We start from the raw sequence: 24,291 nt of genomic DNA on the forward strand, positions 1-24,291 counted from the left end.
AGAATAACTTTGTGGGTTACTGTTAAAGAAATTGGCAGGTTCAACCAAATATTTTTTGGTACTGAAGTAGCTGCAGGTTGTCATGTAAGATCCATTTTAACATAAACAAGAAAGGACTCCATAGTCTCCTGATGACCTTCTTCTGCACTAAAGAAGATGATTACAGAAAAGTTGCTCTGACCATGTCATAAGAGGTTAATATGCAGCATAACTCGAGCCCCATGTGCTAATCAAGCTTCCCTTATGTCCTTCAGATGAGGGCCAGGTGTATGCCTTTGGCTCAGACTATTATGGATGCATTGGCGTTGACAAGGCTTATGGCTCTGAAGTGCTTGAGCCCCTGCAGCTGGATTTCTTTCTTACCAATGCTGTGGAGCAGGTCTCATGTGGAGATAACCATGTGGCAGTGCTGACCAGGAACAGAGAAGTCTACACATGGGGCTGTGGAGAGTATGGTATGTAGAGTCTCCCTGAACCCTAAGGGCACTGAGACATGCCTGCCTGAAAGTTCCTTGGTGTGGCTGTGTAATGCAGGGCCTGGGTGAGGGCTGCCTCCTATATACCATGGGGCAGAAAACATTGTTTCTTTGGGACTTTCTTTCCTTGTAAAAATGGGGAACTGGAGACTGAAGCCTTAGAACTTTATTCTGGTGCCATTTGGCTTCCTTGAGGGTAGGGCAATGGTTCTGTGAGTGGGGTTGGATTCCCTTGAGGACTGGCGGACGATAATGGATGTCAGGGAGAAGGGACAGTCTAGTTCTGTAGGGAGATTATTTTTGAACTATAGCAATTCTTAGATACCGGTATCTGGTGAGACCATTTTTAACTGCAGTATTTTCATTGATGCAGGGCGCTTGGGCTTGGATTCAGAAGAAGATCACTACACCCCTCAGAAGGTATGGCTGTGACTACTTCTCAAGATCTGCAAGGGCATAAATCCAAATTTGTTGCTTTTTGGAAATGCTATCTGTCTGAGGCTCAGGTGTTTTTTCTGAGACATAGAGATTGCAAGGGTTGTAATTTCGCTTCCTCACTTCATTTTGCTTCGTTTCTGTCCTAGAGATCGTGGCAGAGTCATACCACTCACAAAGCAGACAAGCACCATGGCTTAGAGCTTCATTGCTCTGATTTCTATGATGAAACTGTATATGCCTAATTTAGAAATCATAGTGAAAAATACCAAATGGTTTACCTTGGGTGTGGAGAGGAAATTCACAGCAGTGCAACTACTGCAAGTCTTTGAACGTAATATAATGAGTTAAAGATTAGTTGAAAGTAAAACCCTCTTGAAATACAGTTCTGAGGTAACTGGAGTATTCCAACCCACTGGGGGTTAGAAAGAAATAAGGATATACCTGGAAACTGAAGATCTGTGAGCACACAGTTTCACACCCACATGTCAGAGACACAAACCCAGCCCTACTCACCTAACTGGGTTTGGTGTTTGTAGAGCCCATCTTGCCAGATTGCCTATGCATCATATATCCTGTGCTGGGCATTGGTGTCTGCTTGAATAGCTGCATTTTGACCAGAATTTCCATATGCTACAGACTTTATGGTATTCTTACACCACCAAATTAACCATATTTGCTATTGATAGTGTCCAAACTTAGCTGTGCCACTGCTCTACCCTCATATGTTTTCCATGTGCCAGATTCCATGTAATAGGTGTTGGGATTTTTATTTTCTTAGGATATATTTCTTCCACCTAGGTGGATGTTCCGAAGACCTTAAACATTGTGTCCGTTCACTGTGGCTGTGATGGAACTTTCCTGCTTACCCAGACAGGCAAAGTCTTGGCATGTGGACTCAACGAGTACAACAAGCTGGGCCTGAATCAGTGCACATCAGGGATAATCAATCATGATGTAAGTGCATTTGGATCCCTGGCTCCAGCTGCCAGCAATCTGTAGTATATGGGGAAATGGTAGTCCTCTGACCAAGCGTTCATTAGCTTTGTGCCAATGCTTTAATTCCAGTCAAGACAATGGATACTGGGATTGTGGGAAGAAGCAGTTTGTTCCTCAGTTTTCTGTCTGCCTTGTGGGCTTATGTCAGATCTGAGGTAGTGAAACAGAGTGAGCTGCTCTGGTAACTTATCCAGTGATACAGATTCTGGCAGTTTTATATCATACTTGTTGTAGGACTGTCTTTAAGTCCAAAACCTAGACTTTAGATCCATTAAACCTAAACTTTAGGTTTAATATCATGGTCAGACCTGAACTTTCTTGAATAGGTCTTAGCTGATGAATGTGTGATGTTTTTACTTTGTGCTTACCCACATGTTTTGTCAGACATACTGTGAGGTGCCATACGCCACTTCCCTTACTTTGGCCAAGCAGCTGTCCTTCTACAAGATCCGTACCATTTCTCCAGGGAAGACACACACAGCTTCTATTGATGGTGAGAGCCTTGTGCAGTAAGAACTGAATGCTGGTTTCTGAATTGCATTACATCAACTTCAACCTTTCAGCCCGGCCCTTGGCACTAGGGATTTTGCTCTTGGTAGCAAGGTTCATGCCTGCTCCAGGAACTCAGGATTCCTGTTTCTCAGCAGTCTTGTTTCCTGGCCAGCTGAAGCAGCAGTGTCAGCTTTCCTGTTTTTTTAAAGGGGAGAAAAATAGTTTTGGGAAGAATCATGCTCTGGGCTAGCAGTGGAATCATTTATGATCAACTTGGGCTTTGCCCAAGCAACATCAGTCAGAGAGCTGTGAGAAGTCCCAGCCCCCAGCATCAGAAAAGGGAAGCAGTGGGAAAAGGAACTGGGGAGTGTTTCCAGGCTAAAGCCATTCCTTTTGGCTGGCACTGTCCCCTTCCAGCCTGGCTGGCTGCTCAGCAGAGCCATCCCTGTTCCTGGGCTGTTGCTGCCTGTGTTCTGTATGCATGGCTGCTTGCAGAGTCGGGCCCTTGCTGTGACTGTCTCCTCCTTTCTCCTCACAGAGCGAGGCCGCCTGCTCACCTTCGGCTCCAACAAGTGTGGACAGCTTGGTGTTGGGGACTATAAGAAGCACCTGGGAATAAACCTGCTGGGAGGCCCCTTGGGGGGTAAGCAGGTGATCAGGGTTTCATGTGGAGATGAATTCACCATAGCTGCTACTGACGGTGAGTGGGTCTTTGCCAAGTTGTGGTGGGTTACTATAAACTTAATCTACAGTGTGGTTAACTGGCTCCCACTGATCATTTATTTTACCAACCCCACAGCAAAACACGGAAATAAAGAAATCCTCCTAGACTGGGGCTGTCTTGCCCTGTTAATCACCCCTGTGCAGCCCCAAGTATTTGCTGTCCCTAAGGCTGCAGAGTATTGACATGGTTGCTGCCTGTTAGGTTTGTTAGTGGTTTGTTCTCCCACTGTCAAAATCGAACTGATGGATTAAATACTTTGGGATAGCAGTTAGAGTAGAAAGACTTACCCTTACAGCACTTACAGGCTGAGAAGGAGGGACAGAATTGAATCCCTGAATTTCTCTCTCCTCAGACAACCATATCTTTGCGTGGGGTAATGGTGGGAATGGGCGTCTGGCGATGACATCAACTGAGAGAGCTCATGGCTCAGATATTTGTACCTCATGGCCTCGGCCAATATTTGGATCATTGCATCATGTTCCAGACCTGTCATGCCGTGGCTGGCACACCATCATCATTGTTGGTAAGTGTAAATTTAGGATGTAGCTTTGGGATCTTTTTTATGATGATATATTCTCTTGCCAGGAGAGTATAAATCTTGCCTGAGAACAAATTTCTGGGACAAATGTGGCAAGCTGCTCTGAGCCATAGGCCTGTAACACTGGCTTTGTAGGAGTTATCTTGCTTTCTGTGTGGCACTGTAACTGAATGCTTCTCTCCTTGCAGAAAAGGTGTTGAACTCCAAAACAATACGATCTAACAGCAGTGGTCTGTCCATTGGTACTGGTAAGTAACATGCTGTGGGGAGCTCTGGTTTAAGTCCAGTCAGTGGATGAGGTTTGGTCCTGCAGCACTGTTTCCTGTGCTTGAAAGGCCTCACAGAAGTTTTCAAAGGGAAGAAATTTAGTTGGTACCATGCATGGGAAGGGATGGCCCAAACCTGAGGAAGCAACAACTGAAAAACTGAGACAAGAAATAACATGGGTGCCGAGAGGGCTTTGTAGTTGAGGAACTTTGATTTGACAAGGAAAAGCTGAGAGGAATTCACTGAAGGGAACTGATATGGGAACGGGCTCTATGGGAGCAGTTGCTAGAGAGATGGAGTCCAGTTTCTTGAACCTGTGGGAGGGCTGGGGCCAAAAAGCTGCAAAAGACTGTTACACACAAGCCCTTGTGTAGAGGCCTGCAGGGAGTGTAACGAGCTAAACTGCTGGGGGAGGTAATGCTAGCATGTGCACTCACCATGACAGCATAAATTTGTGCATCTTCTCTGCTCCATCTGGGGTTTGGCAACAGGAATAGCAGAGGTGGGAAAAATACAAAGTTTTCACTTTTGTTTGCTAGTGGCTCAGAGCTGCACAACTGGGGGAGGAGAGGAAGAGGATAATGAACAAGAAGCAGAAACCCCCAATCCCAGTGGAGGCTTTCGGGGAACCATGGAAGCAGATCGTGAGCTGGGGGGCTGGATCAGCACTACAGAAGCAAAGGGAGGCAACAGTGCTGACAGCAGCTCCTGCCCTGGCTGGCTACGGAAGGTAATGTGATTCCTCAGGAATACCTTAAAATGGAGATCTAGGCTGGGAAAACTGGGTTGCCCCTTCCATCTTTGAGGGATACTGATAGGTTCTTAGAGCCGTATTGCACAGAGCCCTTAAGGCCTCAACTCCTATTTAACCACAAGAGGGTGTTGGTGCATTGATTGAGAAGATGAAATGACCTGCAGGAAGTTGGCAGGCCTGACAGAACTGCTTTTGTATATCCAGGAGCTGGAGAATGCTGAATTCATCCCTATGCCTGACAGCCCGTTTCCTCTGAGCATGGCATCTTCAGAGCCTGAGAAGGAGACTCTTCCTTACCAGAAACTTCAAGGACTCAAAGTGGCCTCTGAGGAACCTGTTGAATTAAATAAGCCCAAAACGGAGCCCTGGGTAATGTTACCAAAGTGAATGCTTGGCTGAAAGCTGTTGGGGACCATAAATGGCAATGTTTGAATTATGGGGAGAGCTGAGAAGAAACTGTTGGATTGGCTTAATTCATCTGAATGAGGAAAAGAGGGCTAGTGATAATCAGAGATGATGCTGCAAAGAGAAAAATTCCCAAGGATCTAGAACACAAAGCTGAATCTTGGTCATATTTAAGGTAATAAGATCAGTTCTGTGGGAAAATGTGTATCATGCAATTGGGAAAAAAAAAAAAAAAAAAAAGAGAAGCCAAAGGCTCAGAAGCCTAGCAGAAGACAGAAATTTAGAAAGCAGAATTTGTTGTGAGATTGGAAGAAGAATTGATATAGAAAATCAATGAGAAATTACAACCTATAAGACTACTTAGCTCTAGGAGTTTTCTGTCTCAAGAGGAGGCACAGATCTTACACTTAGGGAAATGAAGGTAAACTGGATGGATTTTGGTGATAGGAGGACAGGAACAATCTTCCCAGGAAAAGGAGGAAGCTAGTGGCTTTGTACAGAAGACAGAAGGAGAAGTAGCTTGTTGACCCTGCCTGCTAGAAGAGTGGCAAGTCAGGGAACAAGCTGGGATAACACTCTGGGCACGTTATTTTCATGTGACATATACAAACGTGGCCTGACTTCCTTCCATGTCTCTGCAGCCTACTTGCCTGAGTCCAGCCTTACCATGCAGTGAAGAGAAGGATGCATCTTCTGGTGCAGGCTGCATGTGCAGTGCTCTGCAAGTGGAGGTGACGCACCTCCGGGGCCTGGTTTTACAGTGTCTGGATGATCAGAAGAAGCTGCAGCAGGAAACCATTCGTCTGAGTGCCCAACTACAGCGGTTCAGCAGGAGGATGGAAGAAATGCAGCAGGTAGAATCTGTCATCTGGGTGCACATCCATGCTCAGGGCTCACCATACTCCTGCAGATTGTGGAGGCTGTGCAGGAGGAAGCAGCTCTTAACAGCCATCTCTATCAGCAGAATTTGGTGGGACTAAGAAAGATCACTTTTTATTGTGTAAGTTGCTGATGCATGCTCTGACAGTAGCAAAACAAGAATGAAGCCAAGAAGAGTTTCCTCTGAGAACAGGTCACTCTTTGAGGGATGTGGGATTTATCTTTATTTCTGCTGATGAGAAGGGATGGACAGTCAGATGTTGCAAAGGGTCACAAATGGCTGTGGAAAATGCAAACAGGGCCTTTTGCAGCTTTTAGCTTTTCTGCAGCTAGTCCTGGCGCTGTTTGGGTAACTGCTGTGTGTTCTGACAGGTGAAGGTTCATTCCAAAGGAACGCAGACAACCAAAGAGGAGATGGAAGTGGATCCAAAACCTGATGTGGATTCAGATTCCTGGTGTCTCCTGGGAACGGACTCGTGCCGCTCCAACCTCTAGTCTCCTGAGCCCACTGGGATCCATCTAACTTCACAGCACACTAACCGAATGCAGAGAGCGGCTTTTCTGGCGTCAGGTCACTCACGGACAAGGAGCGAGGCCGGAGGCTCCAGAGCAGCACCCATGTACGTTTGATATGAACTAGGAGTGAGTTTGAGAGGGGGAGGGCCCTTGAGCTCTAGGCCAGCTCAGTGATTGAAGCAGCAACAGCTCCTCTTTGTACCTTATCTGTCAATTCTGCATGTGAGGCAGAACGGCCCCATTATGGCGATGGCTCCAGTAGCAGCTTGTGGCCCTTTCATTGTTTCACTGTTTCCTGGGAGCTGCCTTTGGGACCCCAGTATTCATCACTGCAACTCTAGATGAGAGGAGGAAATGTTTTGTAATGAAGCTGGCTGAACCCTAAGACTCGCCACCTTCACTTCAGAGGGGTGAAGGACTAGGATCCTCTCCTTACCACGTGGTAAGGCTCTGCTGGTGAGGCTGCTTCTCTCTGCTCAGGCGCAGAGGGACCAGCGAATGTATCATTCTGGAGGCAGTGGAGATGTTCCTCTTAGGGAGATAATAGCAGACAGCATGTCCCTGGCCTCGAGGCATAGCTTCTGGCCATATGGCTGTGTCCACTGGTCTGTACAGACAGAGTTTGAAGGCTTTATTCTGGGTGCAAGGGCTTTCCAACTTCCAGGCAATGCACCGAGATGAGTGAATCAGGTGTTTCCTGTAACAGTAGTGGGGACTGTCTGAGATTGGATCTGTAATTCTTGATTTCTGACCACCTGCCTCCCAACCAGATGGTAAGCATCTGGGCCTCAGACTAAGTTATCCATTTCTTGCTCCAGCTGTTCAACTTGGTTTGAGTGCCAGAGTTTCTGGTTTCTTGGCATAAGCCTGTAGCTGCTCCCTGCTTGGCTTCTCTTTTGCTCAGTCCCTGTGCCTACACTCTGTGTGGGTGTGGGAAGAATCCGTGTTTTTCCACTCAGTGTTCTGATGAAGCTGGAATGCCATTTCCTACCCAGAATAGGTCACTACTGCTGTGGTCACAGGATGTAGCCTTCCCCAAAGACAATGAATGATCAAATCTCAGTCTGGAATTCACCTTCTTTCAAGAAGTAAGAAACTTTCCCAAGAAAATTGGAGAAGAGGCATGGTCTGATGCTCAAGATTTACTCATTTTCTATTAGAGAGTGAGGTTAATTTTATTCCCCTTAAATTTATTAGCAAACTGACTTTGAAGTAAAGCTTATGGGATTGGTAAGATCTCTGTGAGCAGCTAGCCTCCCCTGCCTTACATGATGCCTCCAAGGAGTCCTGAGTTCCTCTCACCTTTGCTGTGAGAGTGGGGTTATCATTTCATCAGGCTTAAATGATCCCCATCAATGTCATGTTACTAGAATTGCCTTAGGTCTTCTGGAGGTGGAATTCGTATCACCTCTGACAGACTTCTTATGAGAGACTGTTCTGGGGAATCCAGCATTGTCCATTTGTCTCTAGAGGTGGATGCCAAACCATTTGCTCATACATAATGCTCCTTAAATACTTCTTTGGTGCCTATTCCTAGTATCTGGGAGCTGAATCAAGTGCTGTCATCCCAATGCAGTGTCCAGGGCAAGGATGCTTCCAGTGTGCCTGTCCATTGCTACCAAAAGCCGGGCAGGAGGAGAGCCCTCCTGGGAGGTGGTGAGAATCAGATGCCCTGGTACAGCCAGGCTTGTTTGCCCTTGTGACTCTGCTCTCCTTTCCCCCACGTGCGTTGGAGCCAGTTCTCAGGTCAGGGTCCCGGCTTGAGGGTCATTGGTCACATGCAAGAGTGCCTTTGAGGACTGAAAAGTTGAGCCTGAGCCATGTCCAATAAGCAAGCACCAAGCTGATGAGAGTCGCTCTCCTGCAGTGCACTGCTATCCTCATTTCTCAATGCTCTGCAGTTGGGAAGCTAGGTGCACAGACTGGATTCCCCTTGGATCTAGTGGAGGATCAGGGTTCCTGACAGAGGATGCCCTGTGCTCCACAATCTCATATGTGCCTTAGAGGATTCACGCTATCCAAGTTGTGCCTGTTACAGACCACGGATTTCACACCAGCCAGCTATGCAACAAAAAAAACAGTTTAAAGGTAGCACCTTTGTCTTGGGCTGAAAATGGAAAGGCAGGCAGGCAGAAGTGCCTTTGAGCAGTTTCAAACCCTTTTTACTTCTCCCCTTCTTGCAGTGCTACCTCCATATGTGTTGGTCTCCTGCTAGTATTGCTATTGAGTTGTTGTAGAGGAACACAACTTATGCCTGCTCTGACACTCTGGCTGAAAACTAGTTTGTCGTTGTCTTTCTTTGAAAGGTTAAAGGGTGGAGTGGTTTGGAGTTTCTGTTTAAATAAATGTTTAAACTCATACTCCTGTGTTTGAACTCTTTTTCTTGTCTTTTTTTTTTCCAAGAGAGGAAAGGGAAATATGCATACAGTCATTTGGTTTTGTGGCATTCTGGTTTTGATTATTTTCTTTTGCTTATAGAAAGAGGGTGAAAGCGCTTTTTGCTCTGGTTAAAAAAAAAAAATCGTCAGTTTCTGTGTCCCTTCATTAAAAGAAACCAGCGACAACCAAACAAAAAACCCATTCTTTTCTCATACTGCTACATCTCCTCCTAGTGACGTCAGGAGGTTTTTTTGTGTGTGTTTGTGTGTTTATTTCCACAGTTTGAGTGCCAAGTGGGGAAATGAGTAACAGGAAGAGAGGCTTAAAGAAAAGAAGTACCTGTTTCTATCAGATGATCTTCACTGATCATTAAGGCCTACGGAAGGGAAAGCCTGACTGCCACCTGTTCAGCCAACTGTTCCTGCAGACTGTACTTAAAGCCTGTCACTTTTTTATTGGAAGTTTTATTGAATTGTGAAATATCTTGACAGGCAGAGCAGAGTTAAAGGCTTAAAATTCACTAAAGATTTGGATGCTGAAAATGCAGCATGTCTCTGAGAAGGGGAATGTACTAGGAGCATAGCAAAGCCGCACCCCTAAGCCTCTGTGCTGAGTCTGATACTTTGTCTAACATGTTACTAGGTTTTAAACCTGTTATCAGAGACTTTCTGGATATTGAAACAATAGCAAAGGAGGGTGAACTGCCCACCTTAGCTCAAAACAGGTAACTTGTGGTAACAAATGAAGCCTGGTGATTTAATTCTAATAACTTTTGTTTAATCTACAGTTTCAATCTTTTCAATATCAGTGTGAGCCATTTGCCTGTCCGTTATAAGAAGTCCCCAACACATGGGTTTATTTTATAGCATCAAATGTTTTTCTGTGTGTATCCACGTGTCACCATTTACACTGCTGATCTTTATGGTCCACTAAATATAGTCAATAAAACATAGTGCAAGGGAAACAGAGTTAAATTAGAAGACAGACAGTGATGCTGAATTTTTCAACTAGTGTGTTCAAATCACTTATACCTTTTATGAATTCAAGGAGGCTGGCATAAAGGTTTCAGTTTACCCCTTTCCTACCTCTTGTCACCTGTTGCTCTCCTATTTTTCAAAACCCTGAAGTTAAACTTCTCTAATCAGTTTGGATACAGTAAATTATTTTCCCTTCTTTTGAGTCTGCTTTTTCTCTCAGGTTTGTACATGCATTGTTGGCTGGCACAGTGCAGCAATGATCCTTCCTGAGACCTTCATGCTTTACCAGGGTGTGCCAAGGGGTTGAGATTTCTCCTCAAGCATCTATATAGGACAGAAGCTCTCCAACCTCTTTCAAGAATTGGGGTTCACTCATTGAAGGCTGGAGTATTTCTTCATATTCAGCTTCTGACTATTCCAGCTTAATCTAGTTGCTTTAGATCTTTTCCTAGGTTCCCATGAGCTGCTGCTATTGCTGCTGGAGGACTTGCAAAAGGAGCTGCTGGAGTTTTTTTACTCCTTGTTCGCTCCTTGTTGCAACTTTCTCATACAAAGTAGTCATTCTTACAGTGAGAACACAGACCACTCTGTGACCATTTAAAATAACTTTTACACAAGAGAACTAGTTTAATATATTTAATAATCAGAATCTAGGAAAATCTTGAGAAGAAAACAAAAGAAAGGATATGTCTTTGTCATAGTTCCCTACCATTGAAGCAATCAAGATGAATATAAGCAGATAACTTAAGGAAGGGTGCAAGCTATGTTTTTTAGAGGTTCCTAGCAACTTGGACTGCAGGAAAACTCAATTTAAAAAAAAAAAATATTACATCTGATTGTGATAGTTGTTCTGTTGCCTCAAGAGCCTGGCTAATTTAGAGTATCCCTGTTGTTCTATGCACATGAATTGACCAATATAGATTACAAACAGTAATTGCCTGCTATTGCTAGCTTTTATTACCGCTGTAATTTCTGATCCTGAGCTTCTTGTGCTGAGGAAAGGGGCATCTTTTATGGGGCAACCTAGGGTGCAGGTCAAAGTATGCAAGTTCTGTTATTCAGCTCATTCATCCTGAGCTGCTCACTTGCTGTACATAGAAGCTTGCAGCCAGTGTTGAGACTACAGAAAACAGATGTCTGTAGCTGAGAATCTGACAAAAACCAGGCAGGGAATCACAGCAGCAGGTACAGTTGGGCACTGCCTGATCAGCGCCTCCTCTGTGGTGGAGGTGGGGGCCTGTTCTTTATGTTTTTGCATTTGGGGATGTGCCTCTCAGCTACTCGGGGGGCAAACTTGCGTCCGCAGTAGGTGCAGGCAACATAGTCTGGATTTTCGATGGGAGGCAATGGGGGCAGGTCAGACACCTTGCTCCCCTTAGCGAGGATCTGCTGCACCTGGCGGGCCTGCGACACGATGTGGATGAGAGCCTCGTGCTTCTGTTTCCAGTTGTTCTTTCTGGGTGGTGTTTTACTCTGTGGAAGGGAAAGGCAGTCAGGGCCACTGGGACCACCATCAGCCTCTGTTCTCAAACACACACCCAGAGCCCAACTCATGCCACCTGTACCCATGTGCCTTCCCTGTTGACATAAAACCCAGCCTGGGAAGCTGAGTCCCACAAAGGGAATCAGAAAGACCAGCACAAAGGAGGAGGTAAGGGAAATACTGATGGAAACATCAGTATTTAGAAAGAGCTTGAGGATAACCAGAAAAGCAAGCAGTAGGGCCAAGGAAGTAAAGAGGGTTGCTATATCTGCTTTGCAGGAACAGAGCTGAATGTTTCCACTGCCTTCATTTTAACAGACTGTGTTATTATCTGAATTTTTAGTCAGCTGCCTGCAGCCCCTGATGTCACAGAGTTTAACTGCAGCAGAATCAGTATGTATATTAACTACAGCAAGGAAGTGAGCTTTCTCCAGTAGTACACCCTTGACATATTATAAAGCCAAGTCAGGACTCCTGCCTCCAACTATGAGATTTTAAATGGATCTATTTATCCATTTGACAAGAACCTTTCAGAGGATATAGCTGTATCCCTTAGCCACATGTACATGGGAAGGTGCTTGTGACTCAGTCAGATGTTGAAGTGGATGGAGTGTGAACAGTAGATGTGGATCCAGGGGAGCAAAGAGACTGAACATTACCTGAGGACTCCTTAAGCCCTTCCTCTGCTGATACTGTTCCAGTTCTGTTCCCCTAGTTCTGGCCTTGCTGGAGTCAAACACTTTCCTCTTGGAGTCTTGGTTCTTGCCACAGATACTCATGTGTTTCTCGAGCCTCGTGCAGAGAAACTTACGTTTGCAGAAGCTGCACTCTCCAAAGTCCTCCTGCTCCACAGCACTGGCAGCCTGCATGTATAGCATCTCTGCTGATGGGTGGTCATCAGAATCTTGGTCTGATAGGGCAGAGAGAGAAAGACTATGTTTTGGGGCCAGTTTTGAACAAGAAGCTGAATGCTCCATGGGTATGTTGTCTTGTATTTTGCTGTTGTTTGTTTTATCATATTTTGTGGCCACCAGCCGCTCCTTGAGTTTCCCCACAGCCAGCTCTTGTGGGTGGAGAGTGGTGCCAGGCTTGGGGATAGTGTCCTCTGCAGACTGTGCCCCACTGAAGATCCCAACACCCAGCTTGTCTGCTGCTCTGAAAGTTTTCTCTTCAGGGTTCCTTGTGGCCTTTTGCTTACTGATCCTCTTCACTTCACTTTCTCTTCTCTCCTCTACCTTAATAAGCTCTTTCTCTCTTTGTATCCTCCTAAGTGTCTCCTCTGTCCTCTTTAGCTTCTCTCCAAGAAGGGCTTTTTTCTTTTGAATTGCCTCTTCTAGGTTCTTTCCATCTGCCTCCAGCTTTAGGACATTGGCCAGCTCTCTCCTGTATAGATAGGGAACTGATGGTTCAAGCTCTCCTGTCCAAGGGCAGAGCACTGCAGCTAACTGAGACCTCCCTGCTGAAACCATCCCTTTGCCTATTGAGCTTAATCTACGATTTGGAGCTTCCTGCACACGTAGGGAACGTCCAGTGTTGAGCAGTGGAGCTCTTGCACTCTTGTGGTGAGAAATTGGTTGCAGGGGATATGCACGGTCCACTCCTTCTTTATGTCTGCCTAATGATTTAGCTGACAGAGTACAGGCCTGGCTGATGAGATCCTTGCTCTCTAGTCCACCTGACCAGAAGTCTCCATGCCTAGGCCTGTCCTGAGTGCTTTCTGCAGACAGAGAATAGGAATATCTTTGGTTCTTTTGTGCGGAGAGATCTTTTGAACTTTCCTCTTTGTCAAGTATGAGTCCATGCTGAATGCTGTTCTTCTGGTGTTTCAGCTGGGAGCCAGGAGAAAACTTAGTAGCTGTCACCTCAGGAGCCACCGGTGGAAAAGCCATTCAGTGTCTGAGAAAGAGCCTGACATTAGAAGCAAAGCCATTACAAACAATTTTATCCAAAACTGGACAAATCTTCTCCTAACAGTTTATGCATGGAGGCTGCAGACGGGGGTTATAATAAGTATTAGTAAAGGCTGCCTCTTTAGTCTGGCCGTTAATGCAGCCAGAAAAATGACACATTTTTATTTCTTTTCTGTCTGAGCCCTGTCTTATCATGGTAGCAGCAGAAATATGCCTCAACGACAGAGGAATTGTTATACTCCCCAGCGGTTTCCCATAACGTGTGCCTTCAGTTCTGGCAATGTGATCCACCACTCTGTCACACAGATCTGACACGCAGAGTCCGACTAAACTCGGCACAATCTTCCTGTGGCTTGTTTCACCACATCCCCCGAGGTGTGCTGGGTGCTCAAGCCGCGGGGCGTGCGGGGTTACCTGCGGGGCTGTGCGCGGCCTCCCTCCTCGGCAAGCTGCTTCGCCACACGCTGCGCTTATGGCCGGAGAGACCCGACCCCTCCTGCTGCTGCTGCCCGCGGAGACGTGCGCGGCGCTGTGCCCTCCGCGGAGCTGTGCCCTCCGCGGCGCTGTGCCCGGTGTGGAGCTGTGCCCGCCGCGCCGCACCGAGCCCCGCCGGCGGCTGTTGCCGGGAGACCGGCACCGCTCCGGCCGGAGCGCCGCCCCTGGATCGCTCCCGGCCTCGCGGCCGTTCCATTACGGCACGAGCGCGGCGCCTGTGGGCGGCCCTGATGCATTATTCATGAGGCGGTCCGGTATTCATTATTCATGAGGGGTCCGATATGTATTCCGTGAGGCGGTCCAGTGTTCATTATTCATGAGGGGTCCGATATGTATTCCGTGAGGCGGCTCGGTATCCATTATTCATGAGGCGGCCAATGAGGGGCCGGTCCGACCCCTCTGCGGCTCTTCATTGGCCGCAGGAGGGAGGCCACGCCCCCTCGGGCTCCAGGCGGCGCAGGCGCAGCGGGGCGCGCGGCGGCCGCAGCCGCAGGAGGAGCGGGAGGCGGCGGTGGTGCCGCCATGGCGGACGGCGATGGCTTGGTGTCCGTGGACTACGAGGTGCACGGCAAGGTGCAGGGCGTGTTCTTCCGCAAGTACACGCAGGTGCGTGCCGCGGGCCCCGGGGGCGGGCTGCCCAGCCTGCCGGCGTGCGCCGCGCCCGCTGTCAGCCCGCTGTCACTGCGGGCGCCTCGGAGGGGCCGAGCCGCGGGCGGGCCCCGGGCTGAGCTCCGGCTGCTGCTGAAGGCGGCTGATACCGCGGTGCTGCTGGCAGCCCGGCCGGGTTATGTAAGCGTGACTGAAGGGTGAGTTTCAGCCCCAGTTTTTCGCATGAAAGAATATATTGAGTAGTCGAGTGAATCCTCTGCTGCTTTCCTGCTGCCTGAGCCACAGGAACTCTTCCTTGGAGGTCTGTGTCTTGCCAACAAAATTGGCTGCTGCATGCGAATGTTGTTTTATTGCTCTCTTCGAGTTTGGATTAACCTCATTTTGCTCTGCATTGTCTTCTCAGGGAGAAGCTAAGAAGCTGGGGCTTGTTGGCTGGGTCCAAAACACCAGCCACGGCACTGTTCAGGGGCAAATCCAGGGTCCGACTGCCCGGGTGCGGGAGCTGCAGGAATGGCTCAGGAAGATAGGAAGTCCCCAGTCCCGTATCAGCCGAGCAGAGTTCAGCAATGAGAAGAAGATTGAGGCACTGGATCACAAGGAATTCCAGATTTTGAAGTGATTTTGTCCCAGAAGAAGCAAAGTCTGGAGCGTGAGCTGCCCTCACAGAACTTTTCCGCTCTTCCTCACTCATTCAGTCAGCCAATGTTCAGCTCTAGAGAACTTTATTTTATTAAATTTCTAATTTATTGTTTTGCTGCACTGTTAGTTTGGTGCTCAGCTTTTTGCAGAATTCCAGTGGGTAGAGGAAGAGCTATGTTGTCTCAGTTAAAGGGGTTGTTCAGGGTCAGAACCTCTGTTTCCAAGTGTACATGGTCTGGGGAGTTGTACATGAGATAGATCTGAAATTTGTAGTGTAGTGCTCATGTGAAGGAAATCACAGGGTCAATGCCAATAGAAAACATCGCTAAAAACATTATATCTGTGCACTAAATGCCTCAGAAAAAAACCCAATTATTTTATTCCAGAACTTCATATTTTCTGTAGAATAAAATTGCTTCGATTTCACCTCCTGTGTGGAATGGATGTCGGATGGAGGAACTGAGTGGATGACAGCTCTCGGAGCGGGATTTTGTTGCCAAAGCTGTCCCTCTCCGTCCCCGCTCCGTGCTGTGCGGGAATGGCCAGGGGGAAGCCTTGCCGGCCTCTCTTTGCCCCGTCGGGCGGGAACTACAACTCCCGGCGTGTCCTTGCGCGGGCTCCGCCCGCTCGCGGCTGCGCACGCGCCGTTGCCCCGCGCCGGGGCCCGGCGGCCCGGGGCCGTTGGTCTCGCGCGGCGGCCGTTGCGGGGCCGGCCCGGTCCGGTGGGTGCTGAGGCGGCGAGGGCGGGAGCGGGAGCGGGAGCGGGAGCTGGGCCCGGGGCGGCCGGGAAGAGGAAGCTGAGCGGCTGTGAGGGGAGGGCACGAACAGTCTGTGGTGACGAGCTGAGCCGCGGGTCCGCTCCGCCCTCCTCAGCCCTCGGGGCCAGGGAGCCTCGGGAGACCTGTCACAACGGCGGCACCGGATCCCCAAGCACTCCTAGCAGGCCCCTTGAATGCCACTAGGAAACCAGTAAGCGCCAAGGTTTTGGAAACTGGGTTCTCTTTCGCATTAACAGCTTGCTCTTTGCCTGACACCCATTGCCAAGCCCGCTTCACTCCTTTCCTGGATAAGTAGCATCAGATGCTATTTGACCAGAACGAAGCTCTGTGAATTTTTGTGGGGACGTAGAGGTAAAAACAGGAGAAAAGCAGCTTTCTGCCCCATTCTTGGTGAAATCTACAGTATAATTCTGATGAAAATTGCAGTAGAGACCTTTTGCTTGCAGATCCTTTGAGTTTTGCCTCATACGGTAGGAGTTTGATTTGGGTATGCTGTTTGAGTGCACAGCATGTTGTTAGCAAGGAGCTTAGACTCAGGCTCTGGCCATCTACCCTGCAGGCACTGACAATGTGTAGTCAGAGCCTGAGCATGAAAGTAATCACAGAAAAAGCCTCTGAATGCCAAGAAAACTAAGAAAAGTGTTATTTATGAGGGTGAATTAAATAAATGACAGTCTTTTCAGGTCTTTAATTTGTATTTCTTTAAATTTTTTTCCTTTTTCTCTCCATGGTTTAAGGATCATGGAGCAGTGAGCTCCCTGCAGTTTCTTGTGTTCCTCATCTATCAGATTTTGACATGATCAAACGTTTGGTAGAAGATGTGCGAGCCAGGCTGCGTTCTGGAGTCACTATCAACTCACTCGGACAGTGTGTTGAGGAGCTTGTCCTCAATAGCATCGATGCCAAAGCAACATGTATAGCTATCAGGGTGGATTTGGAAGCTTTCAAGATCCAGGTGGTGGACAATGGCTCTGGGATGGGGAAGGAGGACTTAAAGGCTGTTGGAAAGCGCTACTTCACCAGCAAGTGCAGCTCAGTGAGAGACTTGGAGAACCTGACTTTGTATGGCTTCAGAGGAGAGGCTTTGGCAAGTATAGCCAACCTGGCCAGTGTAGTGGAAATCTCATCTAAGACCAGCGGGACAGCAAAAACATTCATGAAGCTGTTTCACAATGGGCAAGCACTGGAAGTGTGTGAAGCTGGATTGAACAGACCAAGTGGTGGAACTACAGTCACCGTGTGCAACCTGTTCCATCAGTTGCCTGTGAGGAGAAGGTGTATGGATCCTGTGTTGGAAATGGAGAGAGTGAGACAGAAAGTAGAGGCTGTTTCACTAATGCATCCTTCTATTTCCCTTTCTTTAAGAAACGATGTTTCCTGTTCTATGGTGCTTCAGCTCCCTAAGACAAGAGATGTATACTCTCGGTTTTGTCAAATTTATGGACTAGGCAGATCCCAGAAGTTGCGAGAAATAAATCACAAGTCTGGAGGATTTGAGATAAGTGGTTTTATCAGTACTGAGGGACATTACAATAAGAATATGCAGTTCTTGTATGTCAATAGAAGGCTTGTTTTAAAGACAAGACTACATAAACTAATTGATTTTTTATTAAGAAAAGAAAGTGTAATTTGCAAGGCAAAAAGTGTCCCTGCAAGCCGACAGGCTAATTCAAGTCCTGGTCGCCATCGCTGTGGGCCAGAGTTGTACGGGATCTTTATTCTCAATGTAACCTGTGCATACAGTGACTATGATGTGTGCCTGGAACCTGCAAAGACTCTGATTGAGTTCCAGAACTGGGATGTTCTTCTAAATTGCATAGAGGAAGGAGTGAAAATATTTTTGAAACGAGAGCATTTATTTATTGAACCATGTAGTGAGGACATCAGAGAATTTAATGAACATAATGACTTTCGTTTGCATAACGCTCCAGTTCTGAAGCCCTCAATTCTTGATGAGAAGAGCATCCAAGAAAGTTTTAAGAAAGCATGTAATGAAATTGTGGATTCTTATGAAATGTGTACCTTGCAATCAAAAGATGTCAAGAGAAAATCTCATACTGAAAAAAAAAGTTCAAGTCTTATACAGTCAAGTAAAAATGTGCAGGAAACTGAAAATGCCCCAATTCAGAACACGGCTGAGTTATCTGATCCATGTAGAAACAATAAAGCAGAGATTTCATTGCCAAACAAAGATGACACAGTTTCTGATGTAATGAAATCAAATACCTCAGAACAGGAGCCAAAATACAGTAACAGTTCTCAAAAAATACCTGATATTCGTCTGAAACCTTCAGAATGTCTTCGTTCCTCTCTCAGTGGAGGGTCCAGATCAGAAGTAAGAGAAATAGATGGTTGTGGTGACCTAGGAGATTGTGCAGAGATAAATATAAAAGATTTGGGCAGCCAGCGAGGTCAAGTAATACAGGAAAGCAATAAGGTCCGTGTCTTAAATAAGGATGTTATTCAGTCACTGCTTGAGAGAGAAGACCCTGCTGAAACAGCAGCGGGACCTCAAACTCTCTCTGGAAGTTCATTAATGAGACTGTGTAATGCAAGAAGAAACAGGGAAACAGCTGAAGTGAAAGATGATGCCAGAAGAGGGGCTGTTAGTTCATTAGCATTAAAGTTGCGCCTTACAGACCTCGTAAAAAGTGTTATGCAAAATAAGCCCCCAAGTGATTGTGACCAAACAGAAAGAAATCTTGCATTAAACACACAGAGTAGGCCTGGCCCTGTCAGTGCCAAGGATACTTTTGACCACAAAGTCAATGTTGTGATTCAATCTTCAAATGCTAAGGGTATTTCCAATAATACTAATAAAGAATATGCAGCTTCTTTTACCAGAGAAGCATGCATGACTGATGGTAATGAGAACAAACCTTTGTCACATCGAGTGAGGAAGGAGATGGCTATGCCTACTGCTACCAATAAAAGACCTTATGAAACATCAAATAATGTGGAATTGCCCCTGGTGACTTCTTCAGGTATTCCTGGCAAGAAAATTGTTATCAAAAACACTCGAAGACAGATAGCTGTGCCAAGACCTCAGCCCTCTAAGAAGCTGAGCTTGTCCACACAGCTGGGATCATTAGAAAAGTTCAGGAGGTACTATGGGAGAGTTAAATCTACGCTACCAACAGCCACATCAGAGCGAAGTGAATTTGGTCTCCCAGTTCTTAATACAGAAACTAACTGTGACTTTTCAAAGAATAGGAATGACAATCACGGTAACTTCAACAGTTGTGAAACTCCACCTGCAGAAGATACAGATTCTAATAATATTAGTCGAGGTTTTGGTTCCTTGGAAAAGACTTTATTTTGCAGTGGAGAAATGTCACAAGACAAACGAGCCCTTTGCCAGAGTCCTTTGACATTGTCTGATTACTCTCTGGTTAGTAACAAAAATACAAGTTGTGAAAGATCTCCAGGATCATTATCATCCAAACTGTCCAGAATGAAAACTGATCACAAGGAAGTAGAACAACTTGGTGAACAGTCCCAAGCAGACTCAAATAGAAAAGACGACCATTCTTTTGATCTTGAATCCTCAAATAATGATTTTTTGTATAATGTTTGTCAAACATATAAGTCCTCAGTGGAAAAAGTGAGGGAGTGTGAGTCCAGCATTTGTGAGGAGGCTGCATGCCCCCAATCAGATAGTGTGATAGCAGAGTCTGTGAAGAGTCCTGTCAGCTCATCACCACTCAGCAGTATAGAAGGAGAGTACACAGTCTCTTCAGGCAATGTTTTATCATTACCTAACAAAAATGATTGTACTAACATCACCTGTAAAGATAAAAGTCTGTTAGGTGAATCCTCAGAACAAAATATGAAAGATACTGAGGTTCCTCATGTGACCTTACAAAAGAGCTTGGAATTGTCTGCCAACAACTCAGGCACAGGCAGTCCCAGGAATGATTCCTGTTCTGTCTGGCTGCAAGATTTTGATGCTTTATCGGGTAAGACAGTATACATCAATAAAGCAACTGGACTCAGCACCTACGGCACTCCTCCTAGTGAAGGATTTCAGACTGCCTGTATTCAAGATATAACAACAATGGCTGTGAATGTTGTTTCAGAGAATGGTAAGAGGGGTGGGGGTTGTAAAAATGGGATGAGGAAAACTCTTCTTCTAGGTGCATGAAATAATCTTGCTGGCAGCACCTGAGAGCTTTTACTGAGTTAGTCACTGCCTTAAAGGTAATAGCAGCATGGAAAACAAAATGTTGGAGAGCTATGGAGACAATAAGACATTAACAGTAAAGATCTTAAAAGATCGTTTTTAATAAAATGGTAAAAAGAAATGTCAGCATCATGTCAACTAACAGATAGCTGCCTAGTTTTCCATGGGCATCATGACGTTGTGATAACAGTTACATATTTGTTACATAATTGTTGTCACATATAAAATGAGAAACATACTTCAAATTAAATGTGCCAGAAAAGTACCGTGTTTTTACCATTTTATTCTAAATGGTTATGTTTCTAAGAATGCGTTGACAAAGAGAGCCTTATGTTAAAGTGATCTTTTTTCAAACTGCATACAAAATTTAAAGGAACCCTTGAAAGAGAAATAAAAAGTCAAATTCACTGAGAATGTGTAATCCCCTGTCCATGGATTTTAAAAGGCAGGCTGTTCTTTTATACTTTGTAGCAGATGTTGTACAGCATTGTTGCTGTTTGGATGGTGGACCTTTTCCACTAGTGAAAGAACCCTGCATTGTGTTATTTTTTCAGGGGCATGGTGTCCATGAGCCTTCACTGATGTGTCTGTTGGGTTTTGACTTTCTGTATCTTCCTTATCTAGCTTGTCTGTCTAGCACTGTCTTTGATAATTTTCCCTTCAAGGGATATATCTGTGTTCTCAAGTTGTTCTTCATTCTGTCTATAGGCAGATTTTATGAGCGAAGATGCAGCCATTCTTTGTGTAGACTTCATTTTCTACTGCATAATTTGTTTTGACAAAGTAGTTTGGACTTCTTTCTAGATAGTTATCATGTAAAATTTCTAGTCAATTGTCATGGCCTTTGGTTTGTTCCATTTTTGTGTTACTTCCTTGTTTGTCACCAATCACAGAAACCAATCACAGAATATATTTATAGAGATAATACCTCATGTACCCTTATGCTTTCAGATGATGTACAGCCTGTAGGCTTTGAAGACACATTGTACTGCATCTTTTTGCTTCCATGGCACTGTTCTTAGCCTTAGCATTGGTGTTCCTCTCTGTTGTGTTAGTGGTGCCAGTGGTTCTAAACTCTTGTCAGTTCTTTGGGGAGATGTCTGATTTTATTCTTTTCTTAGGTTAGGAGTTGGACCTCCCAAACCTTCACAAGATCTTTGAACTGTGGCTAGATCCTATAGGTCTTAGGTTTTCAAAGTTCAACAAACATGTCCTTTCATATGTTTTTGTAGCAAAGATGTTTGTTCCTTTCAGCCATAGGAATAAACATAACTGTGTCCTTAACAGCAGTCCAAAACTGTGCTCAACATACATCTCTTTATGTTGAGCACTGTTTTGGACTGCTGTTAGGACCCAGGAGCAGAATGATTCCTTCATTTGTACATTTTCATTTTGCTTTTTAGGGTAGTGTCAATAACCTCATGGTGTTGACTTAGAATTTCATAGCCCCTAAGAATAGTATCTCATACACAATTCTAGGGAAGTTACACTGCTTAGCAATAGGTGGAAGTAGGTAAGAATAATCCATATCCTCTTTTTCATGACAGCAGTGGCTGTCTGTCATCTTTTCCAGCCACAAGCCATGTACAAAAGGGATGTTAAATTTTGTAGACCAGACCCAGGCATCTTCATAATAATTAAACTGATTGCTACATGAAAATTTATCAAACTTCATTTCACCATTGGATGCCTTTTTGAACAATGCATTTGCAGTAGGAAACTATCCTAGCTCAACCTGATCTTTGTTGTTATACCAGCCATATTTGCAGTTTTTGTTCCTTACGTTATGCTATGTCATTACACTGGTATATCTTCATGATCTGAGGCAAGGGAAAATGAATGCTCAAATATGGTAATTGTAAGGGGTTTGCCTGCATGAAGTATATTTGTTATTATCTTCTGCACCTTTTCTGATGTTACTTGTCAGAAGAATCATTTTAATAATATCTCTGCCAAGTCTGAAATCTCACCAGGCTTGAAGTAAGTAAATCCTAGCTTTATGAACAATGTGTATCTTGAGCAAGGATTTTTCCTTCAAGAAAAACAGGGAGATGACTCTGTATATATATATATATATATATGTATATATATATATATATATACGTATATATATATATATATATATATATATGTATATATATATATATATATACGTATATATATATATATATATATATATATATATATATATATATATATATATATATATATATGATGACATGTATAAAATCCTGGACTTGTGTTGTTACAGATGATAGAGTCTTTCGTGAGCTTGAGAGATACTGTCTTTTCATGACAATACCTATAAAAGTTATGTCAGAATCTGAATTAGGCAACATTCTTCAATTTGCCACAGTTTACCAGGAGCTACATCATATGTCCTCTCCTCTGGGTTTTGTGACAATGGCATACTGAGTTACTCCCCAGTGCTGGACTACGAGTTTAGATTCTTGAAAGGATTCTCAGTCCCCAGGTCACTAGTCCTCACTGGAATGGAGCCAACAGTCAGGAGTCTATGGACTGGCCTAAGATTTTATAGGGCCTTTTCACACTGAGCTTATCAGTACACAGCTGATTTTCTTTGGCATTATCACTCTGCCTCTTTTCCTGAATGCACACCCTTAATTTCTTGGTAGAAAGGAACTTTATTAATTCATTATTATTTCACAAATAATAGAAGACTGAATTGTACCAAAGGAAGGGCGAAATGTTTACCAACGTACTGGAAATCTGAGCCACTTTTCTTAATACTCTTGATAACAATACAAGTTTGTAATATTAAATCATTTCTGGGTGGGTGGGAACCTATTGTTGGACTGTTATCTCATGTGAGCTCACTGACTTGTAGTTTTCAATTTTACAAATTCTTGATATCTATATTAAATATTGATAGGAATGGTGATAGACTGACAGTTTTGCTGCTCCTTAACAGAGGGAATTCAACAGTGTTTTGATCTCTAATAGGCTACTATATGCGTCCTTTTTCTTTGGGGAAAATACTTCTGATTGCACTAATCCTGAAATAATTATTACAAGTTTAAAGCAGCAGCCAGTTTTTAAATACAGTCCTGCAGAAACCATGGTAATATTTTTACATTTCCCGAGGCATGTGTGTCTGATAATTCCCAGCTTTTTTTACATACGTGTTATTATTTCTCAATATTAGGTTGCAAAATCTGTGGGATACTCAAAATTTTACAGGGCTAAGCACATGCTCCTTTATAAGAATATAATAATTGCATAGCTTTTAGTAATTTTGCTTGTTGCTGGTTATGCAGCAGTAAATTTATTTTTTTGTTTAGGGTTTCAGTTCAGATGCCATCCCTTTAGAAGTGAGATTGTGCTTCCCTTCCTTCCTAGACCTCAAAAAGAGAAGACTCAGGCAAGCCAGAATCTGAGAGGTAGGGCCAGTTTTCCAGGACACAGTGTTCTGTCATAAAAAACAAATCAAAGAATTCTCCCAGATGTCCCAACAGGAACCCAGAATTACTCAAGGTCTGTTAACAATGGGACTGTGTGAGTCATCTCGGATCTAGAACTGGAAAAAAATATTTCAGGTTGAAGGCAGGTTAAAGGATACTTATTTACAGGATGAAATGCCCAATTCTTTGTTGAATTATGTCATGAGTTTAAAGAATAATTACCTACTCCCTTCTTTGTACTCATTCCAGCCTTGGAATGTGAAAAATAGCTTCAATCCTCACACATTTTTTTTTCCAGTGGAAAGGGTGAAATAATCTTTTTGGTATGTAACTTTGTCCAGAGGGAGTGGGTGGCTAAACAGGTCTTTCTTTCTTTACTGTCTCTCCATCTCTTTTCCAGGCCTATTGAATTGTGCTGAATTTGTTACAGCATTTTTAGGAGTCAGAAAGATGGACATTGCCCTCCCTAGTTAAAACAGACAGTACAGGAGCCTAGTGCAGTGTTCTGTTATTTATTTGTACACTCTCCCCTTTTTATGAAGGAAAAAGATGAAATAATACTTGTATGAGGTTGAGGTACCCAGTGAACATTCTATTAACACATGGTGGTAGTTCCTGTATTATCTATGTGTCTGTTCCTAGATGCTGAAGGGGAGTCTCTCCAGTCAATGCTTTTGGAATGGGATAATCCTGTTTTTGTTCCCTGCCCAGAGGTAAGTATTACCTTGCATCTCATGCTGAAATAGGAATAATTTTGGATTTTTGTTATTTTCTGACATTGGGTCCAAAATTGCAAATATAATGATTATCGCATATAAGTTATTCAGAGATACGTTACACTATGCACCCAGCAGTTTTGGTTTTTATAGACTGTTTAGATGCAAGTCATTGTTGTGGATTTATTCAAAGAGAAGCAGATACCAGGCTAAT

At 44.7% G+C, this 24,291-nt stretch overlaps 4 protein-coding genes across 6 annotated transcripts; 3 read left to right on the forward strand and 1 right to left on the reverse strand.

The window, feature by feature from the left end:
* Positions 1 to 217: 217 nt before the first annotated feature.
* LOC130266842 (serine/threonine-protein kinase Nek9-like) lies at positions 218 to 8,845 on the forward strand (the record flags this gene model as incomplete). The annotated part of the gene is made up of 11 exons (XM_056516112.1): positions 218 to 455; positions 850 to 896; positions 1,713 to 1,868; positions 2,295 to 2,403; positions 2,941 to 3,102; positions 3,479 to 3,649; positions 3,853 to 3,912; positions 4,471 to 4,661; positions 4,890 to 5,054; positions 5,732 to 5,944; positions 6,342 to 8,845. Coding segments are annotated over 11 exons (1,635 nt in total), but the record flags the coding sequence as incomplete, so codon positions are not given.
* Positions 8,846 to 10,440: 1,595 nt separating this feature from the next.
* Positions 10,441 to 13,928, reverse strand: ZC2HC1C (zinc finger C2HC-type containing 1C). 2 transcript variants are annotated; one of them, XM_056516116.1, is made up of 3 exons: positions 13,649 to 13,926; positions 11,984 to 13,220; positions 10,441 to 11,314 (listed from the first exon to the last, which is right to left on the reverse strand). In XM_056516116.1, the coding sequence occupies exons 2-3, from the start codon at positions 13,211 to 13,213 to the stop codon at positions 11,048 to 11,050; spliced, it is 1,497 nt and encodes a 498-aa protein (XP_056372091.1). In that variant the 5' UTR covers positions 13,214 to 13,220; positions 13,649 to 13,926; the 3' UTR covers positions 10,441 to 11,047. The 2 variants fall into 2 exon arrangements, with proteins under 2 accessions (XP_056372091.1, XP_056372090.1); XM_056516115.1 differs by having other exon boundaries at positions 10,520 to 11,314; positions 11,984 to 13,232; positions 13,649 to 13,928.
* Positions 13,929 to 14,169: 241 nt separating this feature from the next.
* Positions 14,170 to 15,403, forward strand: ACYP1 (acylphosphatase 1). The gene is made up of 2 exons (XM_056516117.1): positions 14,170 to 14,335; positions 14,742 to 15,403. Exons 1-2 carry the CDS (start codon positions 14,252 to 14,254, stop codon positions 14,955 to 14,957), a joined length of 300 nt encoding a protein of 99 aa, XP_056372092.1. The 5' UTR covers positions 14,170 to 14,251; the 3' UTR covers positions 14,958 to 15,403.
* Positions 15,404 to 15,614: 211 nt separating this feature from the next.
* LOC130266844 (DNA mismatch repair protein Mlh3-like) lies at positions 15,615 to 24,233 on the forward strand. Of its 2 annotated transcripts, XM_056516113.1 has the most exons (4): positions 15,615 to 15,699; positions 16,494 to 19,841; positions 23,242 to 23,340; positions 24,004 to 24,233. In XM_056516113.1, the coding sequence occupies exons 2-4, from the start codon at positions 16,553 to 16,555 to the stop codon at positions 24,105 to 24,107; spliced, it is 3,492 nt and encodes a 1,163-aa protein (XP_056372088.1). In that variant the 5' UTR covers positions 15,615 to 15,699; positions 16,494 to 16,552; the 3' UTR covers positions 24,108 to 24,233. The 2 variants fall into 2 exon arrangements, with proteins under 2 accessions (XP_056372088.1, XP_056372089.1); XM_056516114.1 differs by lacking the exon at positions 23,242 to 23,340 and having other exon boundaries at positions 24,004 to 24,232.
* Positions 24,234 to 24,291: the final 58 nt, after the last annotated feature.

The sequence above is a fragment of the Oenanthe melanoleuca genome, unplaced genomic scaffold (assembly GCF_029582105.1).
Source record: "Oenanthe melanoleuca isolate GR-GAL-2019-014 unplaced genomic scaffold, OMel1.0 S280, whole genome shotgun sequence".
In the NCBI taxonomy this organism is placed as follows: Eukaryota; Metazoa; Chordata; class Aves; order Passeriformes; family Muscicapidae; genus Oenanthe; species Oenanthe melanoleuca.